This window comes from Dipodomys ordii, unplaced genomic scaffold (assembly GCF_000151885.1).
Source record: "Dipodomys ordii isolate 6190 unplaced genomic scaffold, Dord_2.0 Scaffold6, whole genome shotgun sequence".
In the NCBI taxonomy this organism is placed as follows: Eukaryota; Metazoa; Chordata; class Mammalia; order Rodentia; family Heteromyidae; genus Dipodomys; species Dipodomys ordii.
In genome coordinates, this window is record NW_012267222.1 from 14,792,601 (window position 1) to 14,816,110 (window position 23,510).

Below are 23,510 nucleotides of genomic sequence, written 5' to 3' on the forward strand. Positions count from 1 at the left end.
GAGGGCTGGCACTGCTGTCTGAGGCTTGTGCCCAGCCCAGCTCATACAGTCTCAATGCCTCTCAAACACCTTTGTGTCTGAGATGGGCCCTCAATGGCTTCCTATTGTCCCCTGGAATAAAACACAAGACCAACAAGGCCCACTTGCCTGGGACCTGCCAGTTCTGCACTCAGCCCCTCTCTCCAGCACCAGACACAGGAGGTCTTTTCCATAAATGCACACACACAGTCTGGGAGCCTTGGCCCCACAGCTCTGTCCAGAAACCTCCTCCGGGATGCCTTCCCTGACTACCTCTCCCTTCCACTTGCTCTAGGCCTCATACTCTCTGCATTTTCTTTCGTGTGTGTGTGTGTGTGTGTGTGTGTGTGTGTGTGGCGCGCGCGCCAATCACAGGGCTTGAACTCTGGGCCTGGGTGCTGTCCCTCAGCTCTTCAGCTCAAGGCTAGCGTTCTACCACTTGAGCCACAGCGCCACTTCTGATTTTCTGGTGGTTTATTGGAGATAAGAGTCTCATGGGCTCTCCTGCCTAGGCTGGCTTTGCGCTGTGATCCTCAGATCTCAGCCTCCTGAGTAGCTAGGATGACAGGCGTGAGCCACCAGTGCCTGGCTCTCGGCATTTTCTTTACTGCATTAACTTTATGTGAAAAGAGGGACCAGTCCCTTATTCCCAGTGCCTGGAACCGTGTGCAGCTCACGGAAAGGCACTTGAACAGTATTTATTGGAGGAAAGAAAGGAGGGAGGGAGGCTGGGAGGAAGGGAGAAAAGGAGGAAGGGAAGTAGGGAAGTAGCAGGGCAGGGGAAGTGCCCTCGTGACAATATGCTTGCCAAAAGATATCAGCCAAGAATTGCATAAAAGGGAGGGATGTATGTCATTCTCCTTCCATCCTGTTGCCTGGGACATAATGTGATGTCTGGAGAAACTGCAGCCATTTTGGTCCACAGAACAAGAAGTTGTACATTAAAGTCTGTGAGTTGTCATCATTCCTATCATCCTGCATTCTTCACACATAGGATGGAGAAGACCCTTTTTGTCTGTATCGTCTTGTGCAAACAACTTTTGCATGGTTAGTCCCCCCCCCTCTTTCTCTCTGATTGTGGCTCATGTGACTTTGTGTGGCCAATAGGATATCGGCAGATAAAGGCTAAGCAAGGGCTTGAAAAGCCTTGGTTTGCATCTGCCAGCTGGTGTGTGCCTCGTGCCGGTGACTGCCACGAGGCCATGGTGAGTGGAGTAGTCGCCGCCCCTCCACCCTCCTCGAGCCAGGCCCACTGTGGACCACCCGAGAGCCGCCGACCCCCAGACACCACGGAGCGCCCACGAATCCCAAAGAGCTGCCAGCCACACGGAGCAGACAAGCCGCAGACGGACAAACGGATGGACAAATGCACCTGACAAGGCCGGGGCACCGGAGACTCGGCTCCAGCTTCTCTTCTGCCGTGGGTCTGGAGTTCAGGACTGGCCCTACACAGCAGTGGGCTCTGACTTCCCTCCCCACAGGACCCCGAGACCACCGCCACCTTCCCTAGGGACGCGCACAAGGACCCAGGCAGAGAGGCAGGCCACAGCATTTGTCCAGCAGGTCGTGAGACTGAGCCATTGTGTGCCCACCCATGGCTGGCAAGGGGCCTGAGCAGGCAGCAGAGAGGGCTCGGGGAGATCCTCCCTCCCTCCTCCCTCCCTCCCTCATCCCTCTCCTTCCCTCCTCCTCCTCCTCCTCCTTCTTCTTCTTCTGTGTGTGTGTGTTGGTATTGGTATTGGGCTTGAACCCTGGGCCTGTGCACTGTCCCTTAGCTTTTCTGCTCAAGGCTGGTGCTCAACCACTGGAGCCACAGTTCCACTTCCAGCTTTTTGGCAGTTAATTGGAGATAAGAGTTTCACTTTTCTGCCTGTGCTGGCTTCCAACAGTGATCCTCAGATCTCAGCCTCCTACTGAGTGGCTGGGGGGACAGGCGTGAGTCACTGGCTGCAGCAAGAGTTGCAAGACTTTGCATGAGGAAGTCGTGTGGCCCGGTGGCCTGCGGTGACTAGGGTACTGTGGATGCGCTGTGCTGGGGATGGGCTGAGAGATCCCGGGAGGCCCTGGAACACGGCAGGGCCCTGCTTTCCTCTTCCTAACAGGAAGTGTGTATACGGTAAGCACTCGGGGGGGGGGGGGGTGATGCACAGCAATGGGCAGGACAGTAAGTCTCTCCAATGACCACACTAATCCTGGGGACCTGCGACAATGTCACCTGTCGCATCCTGGTTATCCAGGTACACTCAACTTCATCTTATGTACCAGTTGGGTATGGTGGCTCACACCTGTAATTCAAGCTACCCAGGAGGTAAGATCAGAAAGACTGAGCTTCCAGGTGGGCCTGGGTAGAAGTAAATCCACAAGATCCCACCTCAACCAATAAGCTGGGTGTGGTGTCTCCCTGTGGCGCAGGAGGTTGTAGGTAGGAGGGTTAAGGTCTGAGGCTGCCTCCGGGAAAAGCACAAAACCTTCCCTGAAGAATAAGGAACCCAAAACGGGCTAGGGATGTGGCTCAAATGGCAGGGTGCTTGCCTAGCAAGCACGGAGTCCCGAGTTCAAACCCAGGAACACCAAAGCCCTTAAAAGGGGCTGGTGAAGAGCTGGGCGCTGTAGCTGCTTCTGAGACCAGAGGCTCCAGGTAAGGACCCCAGAGGGACCTGGGGAGCTCAGGGCAGACCCAGCTGATCCCGCGCTAGGAAACAGAGCCCTGACCTTGTCTCCTGCCACACGGAGCCATGAGGGCCTAGGCCTGCGCCCCCTCCGGTCACACTCTCTGGGAGAGAGGAGTTAGGCAGGCCCGGCACGCGGTCCTTCCTTCTTCCCTGCCCAGCGGGGACAGAAGGACGGAAATGCCTCCTCTGCTTCTTCACAGGTGACCGCTCCCCACCCAAAGCTCATTCCCCAGGGCGTGGCCCCTGTCTGAGGGAGGGACCCTGTGTGCCCCAGTGACAACAATCCAGGCTCTCCCAGTCCTGCCATCGTAGAGAGGACCACCACTCGGCACTACGGAGCCACCGCGAAGGGGTTGTCCTGCGTCTGCCCCCCTCACACAGGAGGGGAAGCCGCTGTTGCTCGCTGGAGCAAATGCAGGGCTATGCTCTGCCCAGGAGACCCCTCCGTGAGGCAGGGCCCAGCCCATGGGCAGGAAGCGGCTGGCAGGTTTGAGCTGGGCACTGATGGCTCACGCCTGTCATCCTAGTTACTCAGGAGGCTGAGATCTGAGGATCATGGTCTGAGCCTAATGGGCAGGAAAGTCAGGATACATTTACCTCTAACTAGCCAGCAAACAAAAGAAAAAAGAAAAAAAGGCCGGAAGTGTATGTGGCGTGGCACCCTGCATCACGGGAAGGCCTCTCCTCCACTGCCCACAGGGACAGGGCTGTCCCTGACGGCTTCAATGCCATCTCCCAGCGCAGCTCTCCTGCCCGCCTTTCCTCCCCTCCCTCCGGGTTCCCTGGTATGTTCCTGTCTTTTGGGTCCAGGAAGAAGGCAGGGGCCTGATGCCCGGGGCCCTGGATGCAGGTCTGCTTCCTCCTTCTTTAAGCCCAGCCCCTCCGCCCTGAGAGGCTCAGGAGAGGCAGAGTGTGTGGTGAGCGCCGGCTTGGGATGGGTTTATGAAGTCGGAAGACAGCACTGGCCCTGCTGCCGGCCTGGGATGGGGAGCGAGGCTCCTTCACTTGACCAAAAGAAATCGCTTTTCCTTTTAAGGCAGTGAGCAGGATATTTATTTACTGGATTTCAGAGTCTGTCTATGGATGCACTGGTGGGGAGATCATGTCCAGGGCCTGCTCCCGGCCCTGCCCTGCTTCTCCAGGCCCCACCCACCTCACCCCTACCCTGCTTCTCCAGGCCCCGCCCACCTCCCCAAACCCTTCTGCAAATACTCAAGGACTGCTCCCTGCGGGGGTGTCCCCAGGGCGCCCCCTCCCCCTCGAGGTGCCGGGAAAGGCTTGCTGAGGAAAAGCAGACCCACTGCACTCTGCCAAGCTGGCGGAGGGGTGGGGAAGACGGACGGCTCAGGGCTGGAAGGCAAGGCTGAAATTGCAGCCGCAGGAACCTGGAGGCCACAGTGCTGGGGTGGGGGGAAGGAGGACTCCCACCCAGCTGGGAGTCAGTGGAAGGAGATAAGGTTGGAAGGGCAGGGCTTGTGCAAAGGCCCTGTGGCTGACCAGCCTGGTGCTCAGTTGGGGGTGGGGGAATGGCGGCTTGGGGAGGGGCTGAGTCTCTTTCCCGCCTCCATGTTTCTCCCGGGACCTCTTCCTCCGTGTAAGATCTCACCTCTCTTTGTGAGGAGCCCCTCCAGGCCTTCCACGTGCACATCAAACACCTCCCCTTTAGGAAGCCCTTCAGGAGCACCCTGCTCGCTACCCAGGAGGGAAGGATGTCCCCAGTGGCTGTGGGCCTCCTGGGCCTCACTCTGCCCCTTACCCCCAGGGCAGAAATCCTCAAGGGCCGGCGACTGCCCAGGGTAACTGAAAGGCACGGGTTCCCGGCTTCACAGAGGGACTTGGCACAAGCAACGCCATCTTTCTGGGCCTCAGTCTTCACCTCCAGCGAAGGGGCTGAGGTGGGGAGGGCATGGGGCTGGGGAGGACGGGAGTTTCCTTTCTGTTGTGTGGGGACAACCGCTCTGGCCACTTGCTAAACATGCAAATCCTCGGGTTCATCTCAGGGGGGATCATGTTCTGAGAAAATCCCCGTGGGGGTCAAATACAGTCTGGTGGGAAACCGAGGCGTAGGAGGAGGAAGGACTTTGCTAGGTGTGGCAGAAGGGAATGGCATCTCCTGGCTTTGCCACGGCCTTGCTTTGGCCAGCGAGGGATGTGGGACAGCTCCCACATGGCTCCTGCCGGTCTCCTTGAGAGAAATAAGCCTGGGGTAGCTGCTGGTCCCACGAGGAGGAGAAGACAGGAGGAAGAGACAGAATGTATCCTGGACTCCTGCCTAGTGCAGACATGCTGGCCAAGAGAAGTCAAGCTCTAGCTCATCACACACATACAATGAGCAAGGAAACACACGTTTACTGTTCTCAACAACCACATTTGGGGGAGGGCAGTTTGTTATGCAGCACTATTGCCGCAGTAGCTGACTGATACATTAAAGGTCCCATAGCAAATGGAAGGCAAACCTAGAATCTGAACCAGCTCTCTGGAGGGCCAGGGATGCGGCTCAAGCAGAACAATGCCTATGTTGTAAGCACAAGACTCCTGAGTTCCAGCCCCAGAGCTGCTAACCCACGTCTCCTGTTACTCACTGCACAGCACTGCTGCCACTGGTCTCCCTGTCTTCTTCTACCCTAAGAAATAGAGGGGCCTTTGGGTCTCTAGCTCCTTGAGGGCCAAAACCACCCACTCACTTCTGGCCTTTTCCATATGGGGGGAGGAGGAAGCCCTCTTCCTTTTTTTGGGGGGGGGAGAGGCAGGGGTGCCAATATTGGGGCTTGAACTCAGAGCCTAGGGCTTTCATGTAACTTTTGTTCAAGTCTGGAGCTCTACCGCTTGAGCCATAGCTCTACTTCTGGCTTTTTGCTGGTTAATTGGAGATAAGAGACTCACAGACTTTCCTGTCCAGGTTAGCCTTGAACCATGATCCTCAGATCTCAGCCTCCTCAGTTGCTAGGATTATAGGTGTGAGCCACCAGCACCTGGCCCGTTTCCATCCTTTTTAAGCCCCTGAACGAAGGTTGCGTCTTTTATGTGTTAGCAGCATACAACTTCGATGTTCCGCTACGCACTCAGCCAAAGGCAGCCGTTAGTATACACAGCACTCCAGGGGGGAGAGAGGGCGCACACCCCCTGGGCTGGACACCCCACGCAAAAAGCTTGGGAGAAGTGTCTCTCCCGAGGGCCAGCGGGGCTCCTGCCTCTCCCCCTCCCCCTCCCCCCTCCCCCTGCCGACTCACCTGCTTGGTTGGTAGTGATGTTCACGGAGGCAAACTGCGGGGAGAAGGGGCTCTGGTCGGTGACGCCATTCACAGCCTGGATCTCGAAGGTATACTGGGTGTGGGCCAGCAGGTCGCTGATGTAGACGCGGGGCTCGGTCAGGCCCAGCTGGCGTGGGGCGTACTGCACGTTGTCCCCACAGCGGGTGCAGGCCCCCCGGCCCGAGCCACAGCTCTTGCAGATGATGTTGTAGACGAGATCCTCGCGGCCCCCCGAATCCCGGGGCGGCGTCCACTCCAGCATGAGGGAGGTCTCGTTGACGCTGGAGATCACCGCCTGGGGTGCTGAGGGAATGGCTGGGGGGGGGAAATGGGGTGTCAGCGGGGGGAGGGGCCCTCTGAGGCCCCACCGCCCGGCTCGGCATCCTAAGACTTCCTCCCATCCGCCCACCTGCGAGAAACTTCTAGAACATAGCTTCCTCCTGGATATCTCATAACTGCTTTGCTTTTGGGGGGCTCCAGCCTCCTTGGCATTTGCCCCCGGGGATGGGTGCTGTGGTGACTGGGGTGATACCTATATCCTGTCTTTTCCCACCTCTCTTTCTAATAGAACCCAACGTTAACTAGGGTGGTAATTTGTCTGTCTAGAAGGTTCCATTTCCTTCGCAGCCTTCTGTGGTTTAATGCTGGTCACTAATGAAGGACAGAGGTTGTTGAATTAGGAAATGTGTCTTAATCGGGAGACAGATAACTGTCGCATGCCCCCTTTGTCCTTCCTTCTCTTTGGCTGCCAGGAATGTGTTTGATGACTGGAGCTTTGGCAGCCCTGTTGGACTTCAAGGATAGAAACCACATGTTCTAGACGCCATCCGGAATTCTCCATACTGCCCCCTGACAGAGCTCCATGAGCTCCTTTCATGCAAGAGAACAGATCTGCGTGGGTTAAGCATCTGGGGTCAGTTTGTGTTATCTCCTGCTGAAAGCACTCCTGATGGACACACACATGGGTCGCGGCTCTGCTTTTTTTTTTTTTTTTTCCAGGAAAACCTGGCCTGGGATTCAGGTGGAGGCTGCCAGGCTGGCCGCTGGGCAGATGCTTCTGCGTGGATGCCACCTGGGTTGGCGCCTCTCCTGCCTCGCCTCCCCTCCTCTACCCCTTTGTAAAAACCAGACCTCGGCTTCATCCTCCCCACAACCTGGCGGAAGGGAGTATGAGCCAGATGCCGGGGCCTGTGTTCCATTTCCTGACCATCAGGCCCAGCCCGGTCCCCGCCCAGCCCTCCCTGGGCCCGTGTGCGGGTGGACGTACTTGTGCAGGGCATGTCCAGGGGGTCCAGGTCGGCCCTGTAATATCCGTTACGGCAGACGCAGTTGGTGGCCCCTTCGGAGGTGGTCCGGCTGTTGATGGGGCAGTGGGTGCAGGCCTCGTCCCCTTGGTTGGCTTTGAAGGTTCCGGATGGACAGCCTGGGGGAGGAGACAGGGAAGGTTGGTTCCTCAGGTGCTGGGGTCCTCAGACACCAACGTGGCAGTCCTAGCTCCGCCCGGAACTTCCTTCCTGCCTGCCCCATTTGTCCATAGGCCCTGAGTGGCCCCTAGGGTAGATCCTGACCCTCTGGGGGTCAGGAGTTGTGGCCCCAGTCTCTTTGGCTAATGCCTGGCTGGCCCCTGCTAGCCAGCTGGGGACTGCTGGGTTTGGTGATCTCATTATGGGAGAAAAATCCTAGGATAGTGTGCCGGGCGTAGAGAGGTGAGGTGGACCTGGGCTGGCCTCCCTGCCCCGGCTTTCAGTCACTGCGGCCTACACAAGGGCCTTAACTACTCTGGGACTCGGCCTCCCTAGTTGTAAATGGTGATTCTAAGGTCCATGTCTGCAGGTGAGTGTTTTGCACAAGCGCATGACACGCGCCCCAGCACAGAGTGGTGCCCGGTGGGGCTGCAGTAGCGGGGGGGCCGAGGGGGGCAGTGTTGGTGCCTGGCCAGCACCTGGAGTTCTGCCAGGGCCTGTGACCTTCGCCCTCCACCGTGTGCTCCAGCCCTGCAGCTCAGAGCGTGGGGTTAGGGTCGACCACAGACAACTAGCTGTATTGCATGTGTTCACAAATTCACCCAAGCTTCCTGCTGGCCCCAGGCTGAGAATCCAGGGTTGAGGGCTAGGCCCCGCCTTTCTCCCAGCCTGTCCTGTGGAGTCGGGATTCAGGCTCTGCTGAGAGGCATGGAGGGCTCTACAGAGCTAAGTGGGGATCTTGGGAGGTAAGAGCCTCCTCAGGGTGAAACGCTGCTAATTCACCTACAAGCCAGGGGCACTCACCCAGAGGACAAGCAGTGCAGTCCTGGGTGCTGTGTGTCCTTCTGAAAGTGACTCTACCTCTCTGAGCATCACCTTCCTGGTATGTAAATAGCTACCATACATTTCCCTAATCAACCTTTTCCAGCCCTGGTCTTCCATGAGTCCCTTCCACATACAAGACTTATTAGCGAAGCATCCTTCCCCTCCGCCAGCACCGCACCAGGGCGTATTATTCATTTAGGGGTCTCATGTTTTTGTTTTTTGGTTGGTTGTGGTGCTTGAACTCTGGGCCTGAGCTCTTCAGCTCAAGGCAAGCGCCCTACCACTTAAGCCACAGCACCCCTGCCAGCTTTTTGGTGGTTAATTGGAGATAAGAGTCTCATGGAATTGCTTGCCCAGGCTGGCTTTGAACCGTAATCCTTCAGATATCAGCCTCCTGAGTAGCTAGGATTACAGGCATGAGCCACCAGCGCCGGGCTCCATGATACTCTTATCTCCATCCAATTAACCACCAGAAAAACCGAAGTGGAGCTGTAAGTGGTAGAGTGCTAGCCTTGAGCACAAAAGCTCAGGGCAGTATGCCAAGGCCCAGAGTTCAAACCCCAGTTACTGGCACACACATACACCCCAGCCATGCTGGGGCTCAGTGCACAAGCCGAGGGCGACACCCACAGGACACCAGACCTCCCCCCACCCCCACCCCACTGACAGCCACCAGGGCTGATGCCTCCTGGTCTTGGCGGGGCTCTCCGTCTCCTGAGAAGCAGGTAAGATCAGCGCTTGGACACACATGACCAGTCCAGTGGCACCGACCTGTCACCGAGGATGGTGACAAAGAGTCCCTCACTTGGGGCATCATTACAGCCTCCATGGCAAAGTTGGGCATCCAATACCAAGCCCAGGCACACTACGCCCAGCACTGACTGCCCTCCTGTAGTTCCAGCCCTGTTCTCAGGATCTGACCTGTCCTGACTTCCAGAAGCTCAGCTGAGACCGCCGTCTCCCTTCAGTTTCAAGACAGGATAGAGGCAGAGCGATGGTCCAGCCCAGCAGAGGGTCAGCCCCAGAGGCCACTTCTGAGCAATGGTCAACTGCTGCCCAGGGTCCCTCCACCCCCCGGTGGCACTGCCTCCCGGGGCCTGGATCCTCTCTCCCACTTCCCTTTCAGGTGCTGGCCTTTGCTGTCTCTGCTGGATGGAGGGGTGTCCCCCACCCCGGCACTGCCCTGGGATTCTGGGACCATTCAGCCACGCTGCTCAGAGCTTGACTCTGGCCAGTGGTCAGCCCTCCCCCTCTGTGGGGAGGAGGTCAAAGGCTGTGTGCCCTCCAGGGAGGGTCTAGAACCATCTTTGAAGATGCCCCAAGATCTGGCTCCTTGTCCTGAGAGCAGGTCCAGCTGGACGCCCGCTCCATCTGCTGGCCGGTCCCCGGCAGGCTGGCGGGGGGCTTCTCTCGCCCCTCCATGCCTGCCAGCCCCTCCATCTGGACTGTCTTCCCGCGGCACCAAGTCCAGGCCCCTCTCAGCCACCCAGACCACCCCCTTCCCCAGGCGGCTCCTCATTGGCTGTGCTGCCTGCCCCAGCCCCGCCCCTCCGCTTCTACAACCTGCTCCCCTCCATCTTGGGAGGTGGTCTTTCCCTCCACCTCCCCCCACCCTCACGCCTCCTCTCTCCCACCCCCTGCAGCCAATCAATTACCAGGTCTTCCCTCCCCAGCAGTTCCCACTCGGGCTCTTTTTTGGCTGCCTCCCACCCCTGCGGGCATCTAGAAAGCTCTTCCCACCCACTACCTGAGCCTAGCAGGGCCATCTGGCCTCTGCCCGCCCACCCTCCAGAGCCTGGCTTTCTAAATGTGCAAACCTCTCCCTGTCACTTCACAAAGGCACAACGGCAGACAATGGAATATTATTCAGCCACCAAAAGGAATGCAAGGCTCAGACGCGTTCCCACACAGGGGACCTTGAAAACATTGTGCTCAGTGAAAGGAACCGGCATCACAAAAGTACAGTTCCATTTATAGGAAATAGGTCCAGAAGAGGCACATCGGAAGAGACAGGAAGTCGATGCGTGCTGCCACGGGCAGGGGACGGGGAGAATGGGAAATGACTACTAATGGGGAACGGCTTCCTTTTGGGCGATGAGAGGTTCTGAAATTGATTGTGGTGTTGTTTATATGGCCCTGGGGCTGCGCTAACACCCATTAAATTGGACACCCTGAGCAGGTGGGTTGTGAGATCTGTGCCCAATGTCTGATGAAGCTGCTCTTCAAAATGTCTCCTGGGGTCTCCACCACCCGGCCCCCTCCCCCAGGCCCATCTCCCCAGTTTTGAGGTTCACCTCACCTGGTACCAATGCTTCCCTACACTCACTCACATTCAGTGCCCACCCCACGCCCCTCGGGCTTGCCCATCCTGTCCTGCCTGCCGGAATGCTCCGACCCAGAGCGAACTCTAGGCTACCAAAGCTGAGCCCAGGGCATGCTGCCCTGAGATGAACACACAGCCCCCAGGCACCGCCCAGGGCCAGCCAGCCACCTTAGGACCTGTGGGACAGGGTGCTGATTCTGCCCTGCCCCCTGCTGCGGTGGCCTGCGTGGGACAGGACAGGGCAGTCTGGGCCTCTGCACTCCAGGACTTTAGCACCTTTAGCCTGAGATCTGGAACAGCAGGTGGGCAGCCTGCAGGGAGGACCGTGGCTTGGGATGAGTGGATCCATAGGAAGCATTTAGGATCCAGCACCAGGTCACACAAAGATGAGACACCAGTACTCACAGGGCAGGTGAAGATAAGAATTCTCTCACACACCAGGTGCTAAGGGCTACCCCTGGATTCCCTCACTTAATCTACAGGACACGACCCTCCAATTTACAGGAGAAGGAAACTGAGGCTCACACGGGCTGAAGAGACCACCTTGAGGCGACAGAGCTAGGAAATCGCAGCACTGGGGGTTGGGTTTCTAGTCTCTAACCTTAGGCTCCAGGACTCATCACACAAGTTACCTCCAGGCCTCGAGGTCAAAGACACAACACCAGGGAAGGCTGGGTCACTCAGCAAGAGCGGCAAAGCCTGGCTCTCAGGCCCAGGACTGGGAAAGGAGGGGGGCAGGGGCGGGGCAAGGTGGCCAGCTGCCCCTGCCTTCTGCAGATGCCCAGAGCCCTTGGCCAGGCAACCAAGGTAGAGATGGAAGCCAGCCCGGGACTGGGAGGGAAGATTACAGGGAAACAGCTTTTCTCCTCGCCTGCCCCTTGGGCTCCGGGGAGAGGTGATAATTGACCATGTGAGCCCAAGTCAGGCCAAGGCAGGGCTCCATCTGGGCCTGGCACGGTAGGGCTGCTAATTGGCACTGAGTGGTACTCAGAGCCCCGATGGCTGGCCCGCTGCCTCTGCCCCCCTCTCCTCTCAGGGGTGCTGATTTCATCTCAAGGGCTCCCAATGCCTCCTCGGAGTTAACTGTTCTGTCAGGCCCCCTGTGCCAGGCTGCGGCTCAGAAGGCACGGCTCTGTCTACCTGGGGGTCCTGGAGGCGGTCAGCTTCCTGCCTGGGACAGCTAAAGAGCTTTGCACCTGCAGCAGACATTACTCCGCCCCCCCCCCCCATGCCAAAGCAGAAATCAAACCCGGGCACAGACTAAAGCGCTGTGGCCAGGGATGAGTCCTGATCCTGCCTTCCGGTCCCTGTGTGACCCTTAGCAAATTACCTAACCTCTCTGTGCCTCAATCTCCTGCTGTACAATGAGGACACTACTACTACTACTACTACTACTACTACTACTACTAGTAGTAGTGACTTTGTATCTGTTGGGAAGACTGAGTCAAAAACAGGAAGGAAGGAAGTAACCAAGCATGGCTTACCCTGAGAGGGAAACAGGGCTTGCTATGACAAGGCACCCCATATCTGAAATGCCCACTTTCAGGGCACCTCTTATCTGAAATGCTTGGGATCAGAAATCTTCTGTATTGCAGAGTGTAGACTACGTGCATATAAAACATCATGTGGTATCTTGGGGCAGGTGGGCCCACAAAATTCATTTCTGTGTCATCTATAACCTGTGCCTGGAGTCTAAAGGTAATCTTACACTGTCTCCACTTGTGGGTCTTGAGGGTTTTTTTATTCTGAATTTTCCCACTGTATTTACTTGTCACTGAATACACAGCCCACAGCCGACTCGGTGTCCCGGCTTGGAAACCCAGGCGGGGACATCGGCCCTTCTTCAGGAATTCAGGGTGAGCGGCAGAGACAAGAGTCACAAATATCCTCCGCAGGCCTGTCTCAGCCCCCAGTGCGTGCGAGGCTCTGGGGTACTGAGGAAACAGGCCTGGCTTTCAGACACCAGAGACACCACCACGGAGCCAGCGTGGTCTTGTCTTCCTATAGCCACCGCCCTGCTGCTGGGGCGGGCACAGGGGCTTCTGGGGGTGCACAGAGCCCGGCCTGCAGGGCGGCAGCTCTGTGCCTGTCCTGGGCCCAACCCCGGGAAGTCAGTCCTGCCTCCAGCTGCAGATGGAGAGAAGCAGCTGTGGGTCCAGAATGGGGCTTGGTGGCCTTTTGCTGTGTGGCCTGTGGCTCAGGCCACTAAGTCCACTTAGGACCTTGGCTCAGCCTGGCTGGGCCCATCTCTATACAGCCCCTCTGCTGCCAGGCTCCCAGCGCCAGGCCAGCTCTCCGCACAGTGGGAAGCAGAGCCAAGGAGAACACCGGCCTGGGTGTGCCTGGGGGCGGGGCTTGTGGGCGGGGCCTGCAATATGCCAAGTGTCTGTCTCCTGCTTTGGCCACTCAAGCTATTCTAGCAGTCAGTCCCCCTGGGCCAGGCTGGACAGGGCAGGGTGTCTGATCCTTAGATCCCCAAGCCATGCCAGGCTGGGAGGGAGGCAGAGGGACTGCTTCCTTCACGGTCCATGTGTCTAGCCATGCCCAGCACTGGGCAGGAGCCATCTCAGATACCAATCTTCACACTGTGTGTGAAAGTGGAGCTGCCCCCATTTTACAGATGAGGAAACTGAGGACAGGAATTGTCCTCGTGCAAAGTCATGGGCCAGAGCTGTGTGTCCACAGGCCACGTTCTTATTTATTTTTGAAGGCTGGGGGTGGGGTCCTGGGGCTTGAACTCAGGGCCTAGGCACTGTCCCTGAGCTTTTCACTCAAGGCTGGATGGAGCGCTACCACTTGACCCCTACTTCAAGCTTTTTTTTCTTTTTTTTTTAAGGGTCTCATAAACTTTCTTGTCCTGGCTGGCTTTAAACCAGGATCCTCAGGTCTCAGCTTCTTGAGTAGTTAGGATTACCGGCATGAGCCATGGGTGCTCAGCTTGTACGCTCTTTCTAAAATATTGGCCCCCAATGTCCTTAAGATCTTCCCAGACAAGAAAGGCCTCTCTGCCCACTTCCTTCTTCTCCCAGAGAGGGGCTGCCCAGCCACCGTGAAGTTCAGGGCTGGCCCCCGCAGGGATGTCAGTCATGTGGCCCCTGCCTCCCCTGTATGTCCAGGCTTCCCCCCAGGGCTGTGGATTGGTGGACCCCTGCCAGCAGCAGACTGGATGGCAGAAGTGAGCAGGTGCCAGCGGGAATTGTTGTTCGCATGCCCCCTCCGTGGGGGGCACCCTGCACCTCGCTGTCCCTGTCATCTCTCAGGTCATTTGCATGTTCCAGATCTCACAGTGGTTCCCAGGTGTCCTTGTGGGGTCTCTCTGCCTGGCCCTCTCCTCCACAGGTCCCTCCCTCCCCACCCCAGCCCCAGCCGCTGCTCCGAGAGCTCCCTTCTCTTCCAACCTCAGCTCTACCCGGAGAGCCTGGCGACTCCCAGGCGGGCACTGTCTGCCGTGGCGCATGCTTGTTTGGCCGGCTCGCAGCTGTCTGCCTCCCTGCTGCGTGAGCACCACAAGGGACAAAGGATGGCAGAGCCCACAGGGGCTGGCACCTCTCAGCACCGACGTCAGCCTGAGATGTGACTGCATTCAGAAAGGAAGAAGCCCGTGTTTGGGTCGGCCAGCTTGTATGGGGACAGCGGTCTTTACCTGGGCCTCCGCCCCCCACCCCAGACCTCTGCAGGGTGCTTGCCTTTATCCCTGGCATTGGGCCCCCCCCTCCCCCCCCCCCGCCCCCAGTACAACTTCTTGATTGACAGGCTAGAAGGCCTATGGTTGGATCCCTGGGCTAGAACTTTCCCAAGTGTGATCCTCAGCCGTGTGTGTGTGTGTGTGTGTGTGTGTGTGTGTGTGTGTGTGTGTGTGTGTGTGGTGGTAACTTTCAGAGGTGAGTGAGGGGCTTTTACAGCCCCACGCTCCCAATCCCCGGACCCCATGTGTCAGACCCCCGCCGCAGCCTGCTTCCCATCAACCTACCCCACTCACCAAGGTGGGGACAGGCTCCTGCCCGCCCAGCAGGCAGCCCCGGTCCTCCAATTTCCTCCCAATTAATCAAGCTCTGAACTTTTTAATTATCTGCCTGCAGGGTGACTCCCCTCCCTGCAGAAGCAATTAAGAACATTTTCTAGAGCTGTGCGGCTGCCCTGGGCAGCACCGACTGACCAGTACCCGGTGTGGGGGGGGCGGTGATGGGGGAGGGCGGGATTCCCAGCCCCGCCCCAGGCTCTGGGCTGCAGCCATGCGGGGGTGACCCCAGGGATCTGAGGATCGCCACACTGCCCAAGGAAAAGCCCTGGTCTTGTCCTCTGTGGCTGGTCTCCCGGGCAGTTTTCAGATGCCAGGCACTGGGCTGGGTGCTTGTCCATGCTGCTGCCAGTTCACCTTGATGCCAGGGGCAGGAAACAGTCTATTTCAGAGGCTGGGCGACAAACCCCAGCAACACTCCCAGGCACTGGATGATCTGACTCCAGACACTCCCGCCTCTGCCCCAGGGACAGCAAACATCCTGGGGCCTGTAGGAGTGGTGTAGGCCAGATGCTGGTAGCTCACAGTTATAATTTCAGCTACTCAGGAGGCTGGGATCTGAGGATCTCAGTTCAAAGCCAGCTCAGGTAGGAAAGTCTTTGAGACTCTTATCCCCAATAAACAGACAAAAAAGAAAAAAAAAAGCCAGATGTGAGCTGGGCGCTGGTGGCTCATTTCAGTAATCCTAGCTACTCAGGAGGCTGAGATTTGAGGATCGTGGTTCAAAGCCAGCCCAGGCAGGAAAGTCCATGAGACTCTTATCTTCTATGAACCACCAGAAAACTGGAAATAGAGCTGTGGTTCAAAACGGCAGTAGCTTTGAGCAAAAAGAAAAAGCTCAGGGATAGTGCCCAGCCCTGGCACCAACTTAAGGGGGGAAAAAAAGCCTGAAGGGGAGCTGTTGTGTCTCAAGTGGTAGCTTGCCAGCCTGAAAGCTAAGGGACGGCACCAAGGCCCGGAGGCCAAGCCTCAGTCAGTACTGGCACAAGCACACTCACACAAGGGAGAGCAGGTTGGGGTGTGTGTGTGTGTGTGTGTGTGTGTGTGTAACTCTGAAAGAGATGCTCTGCCCCCGCCAGCCAAAACTGGGGGCCTGCTGGGGAGCACGGGCCTCTGTGTGCAGGGCTTCAGGGAGCGAGAGGCAGAGGCGTGGAGGTGTGAAATTGTGTGCGGGGAGCCACAAATAGTGCAGGGTTGCTGGAGCGTGAAGTTCAAGGCCAGGAGACAGGGGAGATGGGGCTGGCGAGGCAGGAGGGGCCTGAGGCATCCCGAGTCACAGGACCTCCACCATCTCCTGAGTTAAGTGCTGAGTTAAGTGCTTCTTCTTACCACTATAGAACGCCTGGCCCAGATGGGGCATGGCCCAGACAGGACCGGCGGCCAGTTACTGAAGGGAAGCGAGAGGCCGAGGAGCAGCAGCACACAGCCTCCGGCTTTTCCCCCTTGTCCCTGCAGCACCTCACTCCCCACGGGCCAAAGTCAGCTAAGCACAAAGCAGGCAGGGGACCCGGAGCCCGCTCCTACCACGGCGCTACACAGAGACTCCCCCCAAAGCTCCCACCTCATTGGGGGTTAAAAAAAATCACCTTGTCACTCTCTGAACTCATCTCCTGCTCCTGTCCACCATACTCCAGCCACACGAACCATCCACCCCAGCTTCCTCTGACCTCAGGACCTTTGAACATGCGGGTTCAAGTCCCAGTTCAGTGACTTCTTTTCCATGTCCTCCCTCCACCTATCTTGGGGTTAATGTCACCACACTATACTCTCCTGGAGAAATGCGGAACACTGGGGTGCTTCCCCCCCTGCCACCCTCCCCCGACTTCTGCAGCTGGAACTATCATTACGACATACAGGCGCCTGCCGGCCAGCCGGCCTCAAAACCCACAGATTCTGGAACCGTGAGTGTTAAATAATAATCACGACGTGCCCGAGGGGGAGCCGGATGTGCTGGGAAAGCTCGAGACATCTGGCAGGGCTGGGTCAGACCTCCAGGCACAGCTGGCTGCCGTACTGCCAGGTGGTGCCACGAGTCACGGGCACGGAGGCCGGTGGACTCGTTCCTACTGCCAGGAAGAGGTGATGGAGCCTGGGCAGCAGCCGGCTTTGCCCTTTGAACCCGGGGGGGGGGGCCCTGTTCAGGCCGTGTTAGAACCTAGAATCTGGGCTGCCAGATTCCAAAGACCACACGTCACTCACCCCTGCTGGGGTCGGGGGCCTGGGAGAGCCCTCTCCCTTCTCCTGTTGGGGAGGGGGCTTGTTCAGGGTCACCTCAGGCAGGAACGTGGCCATCCACCTTCGAGGAGGGAGGCCCAGCGCTGGGGCCGGGCCTGCGTCCTCTCCCCATGCCGAAGGCTGTGGTCATTAATAAAGGGCACAGTGAGCTGTCAGCGAAAAAACATATCTGGAATTCTTTACCTGCTTGGTGAGCTCGGTGAGGGCAACAAACCCAGACCGGGGGAAGCAGCTGCCGTACGCCCTTCCGAGGGTCTTATCGCTGGCTGGGGGGGAGGGAGGGCGGAGAGGAAGGCCCAGGCCTGCAGCCAGTGGAGGTTGTGTCTCACAGGTGGTGGTGCCCCCCCCCCCCGCCCCAGTGTCCCCTCTCTTCCCTCCCGGTGCCTTCAGCCTGGGAGGACTTGGTGGAAAAGTGAACCGTCTCCGCTAGTCATCCTTGTACAGTGAGGGAAACTGAGGCCTGGCCAGGGAACGTGAGCTAGTCCATGGCAGAGGGGAATACATACGTTTCTTCTTCTTTTTGGTTCTGTGCAAAGCCTGACGCCCACCTGCTCTCTGTTCTAGCGGTCTATGACCCCCGCCGGGAGGAATGACGGTGCCTCGGAAGGGACTTCCTGCCTGGACATTTTTGTCCTAATGCTACGACGTTGAGATTTGCCACTGCATTCTGCACGTATGAAACTGAGGCTCAGAGCGATAAAGCACCATCCACAGGGTGCGTGAGCTCCATGCTCAGAAGCTTCTGGTTCCCACAGCTTCCCCCTGCGCTCTCTCTCTCTCTCTGCCTCATCTGGGTGCCTTCCAGAACCCCTGCTTGCCCCAAGGCCCCAAAAATTGAGCTGCTTGGGCCACCAGCCCTGAAAATCCTCCTCAACTTGACTAGCGCTTGTGGGCTGGAGAGAACTGGGATCAGCAAACAAAACAGGGAGGCGGGGACTCCCCCACATTTGCAGTGAGGCTCTCCGACTGGGGGGTCTGGAAATCACTCCCACTATGCTACTAGGGGTACATAGACCATCGCCCTCCTCCTGTTGGCTTCTGGGGAGCAGGAGTAGCCCCGGCTAACCCGAGTCATAAATCAAATGCACAAGATGGGGCTTGGCAGTTGGCCCAGGGAAGAAGATCTGGGGGTTTGAGTTGACCACAAGCCAGAAGCCGCAGAAAACGCCAATGTGGTGGGAAGCGGCAAGGGGAGACGCAGAGTGACAGCCCCGCATCCTCCCGCTGCTCCGGAGGGCTAGCTGGAGCCCCCTCCATTTCAAGGAGGTTCACTGAGTGACAGCAGACAGGGGCCTTCTAGCTCCCAGCTCTGGTGGTTGTCTCTGGATGGTGCTAGGGCTGGGCCTGGGCTTTGGACTTGGCTCTTAGCATTGCCTCGATACCATGCAGAGCTTTGCAACCCTAACATTCCTTGCTCTAGACCCCTGAGGAGAAAGCGGGGTGCTAGTGGCTCATGCCCATCATCCTAGCTACTTAGGAGCCAGCCTGGGCAGGAAAAACCTGTGAGATTCCAATTAGCCATCAGAAAGCTGGAAGTGGTGCTGTGGCTCAAGTGGTAGAGTGCCCAGACTTGGAGTTTAAGTCCCAGGATGAGCACATTAAAAAAATAAAGGAAACATGTCCCCCACCCATTCATTCTGCCGGGTGCCCAGGTAGACTTAAGATCACGTGGCCCACCCTCTATCTGAGGAGGCTTAGACTCAACCAGCTTTTTCTAAATGATGACTGTGTGCCTGGCTCTGGGAAGGCACTAGGCACAGAGCTGAGAGACACACACTCCTTGCCTTGAGCCTCACTGCCTAAAGCAGTGGACATGGCCAGCCTGGATGGGTGAGGAGGGGCCATTTGCATGGGACGAGTTAGGCATCTGTCAAGGTCAGACAAGAGGAAGGGCATTTTGGACCAAAAGAACCATGTGTGCAAAGGCCCCAGAGGATGAAGCTGGGCAGCATGGCCGGGGCTGGAGGGATGTGGGAGATGAGACACAAGGTACGAAAGGTGATGTTTGTGCACACAGGGATGGAGTCCGCAGTTTTCTCTGCTAGGGGAGGGGAAACCAATGGTGGTCCTTTGCCAGGGGTCTTTGCCCACCTTTCCTGGGCCTGGGCCTCCCCGCAGCCTTCCTGTTCTGGCTTAGGTGACCTGTTTCCCGATCTATTGATAGAACAGCCACAACTTATTCATTTATAGAGCACTAGCTGTGTGCCGGGCTGAGGGACTGTCGTGGTAGCTCCATCTGGCTTTGAACTCTGGCTTGCTACCCACTCTGTTTCCTCATCTGGAAAGTGGGTCTCTTGTTAGGACTCCTGGTAGGGAAACGTCTGTGTTAACATCAAAGAGATCTTAACTTTTCCTGGACATTCTTTTTGTTTTTGGCAGTACTGGGGTTTGAACTCAGGGTTGCATGCTTGCTAAGTATGTGCTCTATCACATGGGCCCTGCCCTTTTCTACATTGGTTGTTTTTCAGGCAGGGACTTGTGTTTTTGCCTGGGACTAGCCTCAGATTGAGATCCTCCTACCTATGACCTCCAGTGCATATCCTATACACCCAGCTTATTAGTTGAAATTGGGTCTCACGAATTTTGCTCAGGCTGCCCTTGAACCACAATCCTCCCAATCTCTGCTTCCTGAGAAGCCAGGGTTACAGGGGTGAACCACCGTGCCTGACTGCAACGGGGATTTTATGGCAGTCTCTCGTGAGGCATGGTTCTGATTCCTGAGGTTTCTCAAGGAATGGGCCAGTGTGGGGACTAGTGCAGCGGCATAGCTAAGGCCAGAGACAGTGTTTTAACTATGACTGCTGCGGCCTCCCTGCCTGAGGCAGGCATCTGGCCTTGCCAGGTTTGGAGCTTAGTGGGCTGGCTTTGAACTGGAATCTTCAGATCTCAGCCTCCTGAGTAGCTAGGATTACAGGTGTGAGCCACCAGCACCGGGCTTCCTAGAACCTTTTTGATTCATAAAGTCTTACATGGTAGATGAGTGACCCAGGTAGATGCAGGTGCCCCTGAAGGACTCCTTTGGGTTAAATGGATCCCAAATGTTCTCAGGGACAAATGGCTTCTTCAGAAAGTTATTTGAAAACACTCGCATCCCCACGGCTCCATAGAGATCCCGCGCCTTCTTCCTTCTAAAGGGCCAAAAGTTGGAAATCACGGCCGACAGCGAGGTTTTTCAGCACAAGTGATCTTTGGTCAGCAGCCGGGAGACTTTACAGCAAATCGCCCAGACACAGCATTTTAACACATTGCCTTTAAATGGAGTCTCGGCTGAACTGCCCCTAAATGTCTCTTTTATTTGAGCTGCGTGTTTATGGGGCCTGGGGCTGCTGTTCTCAGCCGGTGCCACGATTTTTTAAAAGAGGGGGGAAAGCACAACAGAGGTTGTGGAGGACGATGACAAACTTCTAATCCTGTAAATCCTTTCTCTTATCTGAGCCCTTATTAAAAAAAAAGGGGGGGGGCTTGATTGTTCCTAAAAGTGGCTTAGCTCATAAACTTGACAGCACTTTACTCCAGCAACCCATGGAGAGGGACATGTTAATCCTTGGGAAAACTGGAGGCGCAGCTCAGGGAGAGAGGCAACCTCTGGCCAAAGAAGCCTGCAGAAAAGCCACGCCACGGCCAGGTGACGGCGGGCTGCCCAGTGTGGTTCCCTGTGCGAATCTGTCCTTGGTCAGAGAGAGGCCCGATGTAAGGCTTTAACATTCGAGATCTGATAAGTGAAGTAAGAGCTCCAGCTTCCGGCTTCCTCTGGGATTAACTCACCGTTAATCTCCAAGCATTCTGCAATCATCCCCCATTCACAAGGAATTCAGAGGCAGAGAGCAAAGTCACCTGCCCAATGTCACCGATTCCTTAAGGCAGGGGTTTGAACGGAGCCGAATGCTATGTGCTTTCTCTCACCTGCCGCCTGCTGCCTTCCTGGGCCCCCAAGGAGTAGGACCAGCCAGGAGGGGCACACTCAAGTTTGTCACCTCCCTGCCCCGGTGAACCCACAGCTACTCTGTCTCACGGTCTAGGACCCCAAGGCATTCAGAGGGATTACACTCTGGGGACAGGGTCACACAGGTGTACGTCCAGGGCTGGGCTTGACCCCTGAGAGCCTTGCTCTGGGGCCTGAGCTCACAGAGGAAACCTATAAATATCCAGTTTGCCCGGGCCGAGTGCATGTAATCCTAGCTTCTCACGAGGCTGAGATCTGAGGCTCACGGTTCCAGGTCAGCCTGGGCAACAAAATCTGTTAGACTTCTTCAGTGATAGGGTGTTAGCCTTGAGTGAAAAGCTAAGGGACAGTGCCCAGGTCCTGAGTTCAAGCCCCAGTACCAGCACATATATACACAATATAAAAAATAAAATGGTCTGGGGCGGATCAAGGTCCCCCCAAATCAGAACGTGGTGGCCCCAGGCTCCAGGCTTCACATCCCTTGCTGGGCTTATGAGCGCTTTCCTGGTCCTGGGGCGGCTCGGGCACTCTGCCCAGCCAGCTCTGTCTCTGCAGGGAGGCAGTCTCTGCATGGTGGTGGGTAGCGGCCCCCAGGCTCTCTGGATTTCACCCAGCCTCACACTTCCTAGCTGAGTCACATGACCTCCACAAGCCTCTGTTTTGCCATCTGCAAAGCAGGGATGGCAGTGCCACTCCACATAAGGCTGTGGAGAAGACGGTTACGACGGGGAGGTGCTGAGAACACAGCCCAGGGCCAGGAAGTGCCCAATAAATGCCAGGGCTGCTCTTGTTGGGAAAGTCACTCCCAAGCTTCCAAGCCTCAGCTTCCTCAGCTATAAACTAGGGACACCCTCTTAAGGGCTTTTTATGGTGGGGCCAGGAGATTCCAGGTGGCCAGTGTCACCTGCCTACTGCAAAGACTCACTGAATAACCATACATATGTTGCCCGTGTCTTCCCTTTTTTCTTGGTGGCTGTCCTGGGGCTTGAACTCAGGGCCTGGGCACTGTCCCTGAGCTTTTTCCACTCAAGGCTGACATGCTACCATTAAGCCACAGTTCTACTGCTGGCTTTTTGGTGGTTAGTAAGAGTCTTACAAGTGGGGTGCTGGTGGCTCATGCCTATAATCCTAACTATTCAGGGGGCTGAGATCTGAGGATCACGGTTAGAAGCCAGCCTGGGCATATTTGTCCATGAGACTTTTATCTCCAACTAAGCACCAAAAAAACCAAAACCAAAACCAAACAAACAAACAAAAAAACCCCTCAAGTGGTAAAGTGTTAGCCTTGAGCGAAAAAGCTCAAGTCTCAAGGCTGACACAAAAAAATAAAAATAAAGCTAGGCACCGGTGGCTCATACCTGTAATCCTAGCTACTCAGGAGGCTGAGATCTGAGGATTGCGGTTCAAAGCCAGCCCAGGCAGGAAAGGCCATGAGACTGTTATCTCCAATAAACTACTCAGAAAACTGGAAGTGGCACTGTGGCTCAAGTGGTAGAGTGCTAGCCTTCAGCTGAAGAGCTGAAGGACAGCGCCCAGGCCCAGAGTTCAAGTCCCATGACCGATAATAATAATAATAATAATAATAATCTCATAGACATTCTTGTCCAGGCTGGCTTCGCACCATTTACCCAACAGAGAAGATGTTTGCTGGGCATTGGGTGCTGTTCTTGCTACTGAACCTCAGCAGTGATTAGGACAAGCTCTTTATAGGAGAGTCAAACCAAGTGGGGAAGAACAGGCAATAAATAAACACCGATGAATATGGGAATGTGCTAGAGGGTGGATAGGGTAGGCTTCTCTGAGGAGGGGACACCTGAACGGAGACTTGGGCAGAAAAGTACTGAGCCTGGGGACACTGAGGGGAAGGGCAGGGCCCGCAAAGGCTGTTCCACAGAAAAGCACGAAGCAGCCCCAGAGTTGGAGGAGCTGTAAAGCAGCTGGAGAGGGTGGACAAGGGGAGGGGACTGGGTGCAGAGGGTGGGGGGTGATAGGAAGGGCTGGGGGGCCTCGTGGCTACCCCAAGTGGGATGGATAAGACAGCACTGAGGGTCGGGCTGGGCTGGGAAGAGGCCTTGGGCCTGTCCCTGTGGCTGTGGGGTGAGGACTGGCCAGCGAGAGGCTGCCCGCAGCCCAGGCAGACACGGTGGCAGGCGGGGATGGTGAGCGCAGAGGGTTGGACTGCATGACTCTCAAGCGAGCTCCATGCAGGGGCGAGACACGGCGTTCTCCTCATTCTGTGAAGGACTGGAAGTATTTCCTCGGTGTCTTTCACTGTCTCTGTGTCTCCCCAAGGACTCTCCATCAGCGAGCTGCTGTCCATGAGAGCTAGTAATTAGGCTGCCGGGACTGGTGCCCAGGGGGCTGGCAGAGCCTCCGCTCTAGGCTGCCTGGAGACGGTGGCCACTCTGCTTCTTTGGCAAAAGGTTGAAAGGGAAGAAAGATGCTCTTGGCAGCTCCTAGCTCTACTTTTAGGGTCCTCCTGCTGTCCTTCGCCCAACCCCAGCATCTGGCTGCCCAGGCTGGCCTGAGGCCCCATAGCAGCCCCCCAGAAGCTGCTGGTCCAGTGCAGTGCCTGGCACCTGCCCTTCCTCAGAGCTGCCTGGTTCTCACGGGGCCCAGCGGAGAGGTCAGGAAGTCTACGTGGCTGCATTAAACCAGGCCCCCTTCCGGGGACGCCAGGCCCAGGAACCCACGAGTGGGGGTCTTTCTCCCCATGACGGGCAGGGTGGGAGTGACTTGAGGCCATTCATATCTCACCATGG

The 23,510-nt window shown here is 56.8% G+C and overlaps 1 protein-coding gene across 4 annotated transcripts in view; it reads right to left on the reverse strand.

Moving 5' to 3' along the window:
* The window catches only part of Ephb2 (EPH receptor B2), a 99,973-nt gene that overhangs the window by 29,736 nt on the left and 46,727 nt on the right, over positions 1-23,510 (reverse strand). For all 4 annotated transcript variants that reach the window (XM_013032759.1, XM_013032782.1, XM_013032777.1 and 1 more), the window contains exons 3-4: positions 7,209-7,364; positions 5,921-6,256 (exon numbers count right to left, since the gene is read on the reverse strand). In XM_013032759.1, the coding sequence (XP_012888213.1) occupies positions 5,921-6,256; positions 7,209-7,364 (492 nt within the window). The remainder of the gene's footprint in view (positions 1-5,920; positions 6,257-7,208; positions 7,365-23,510) is intronic.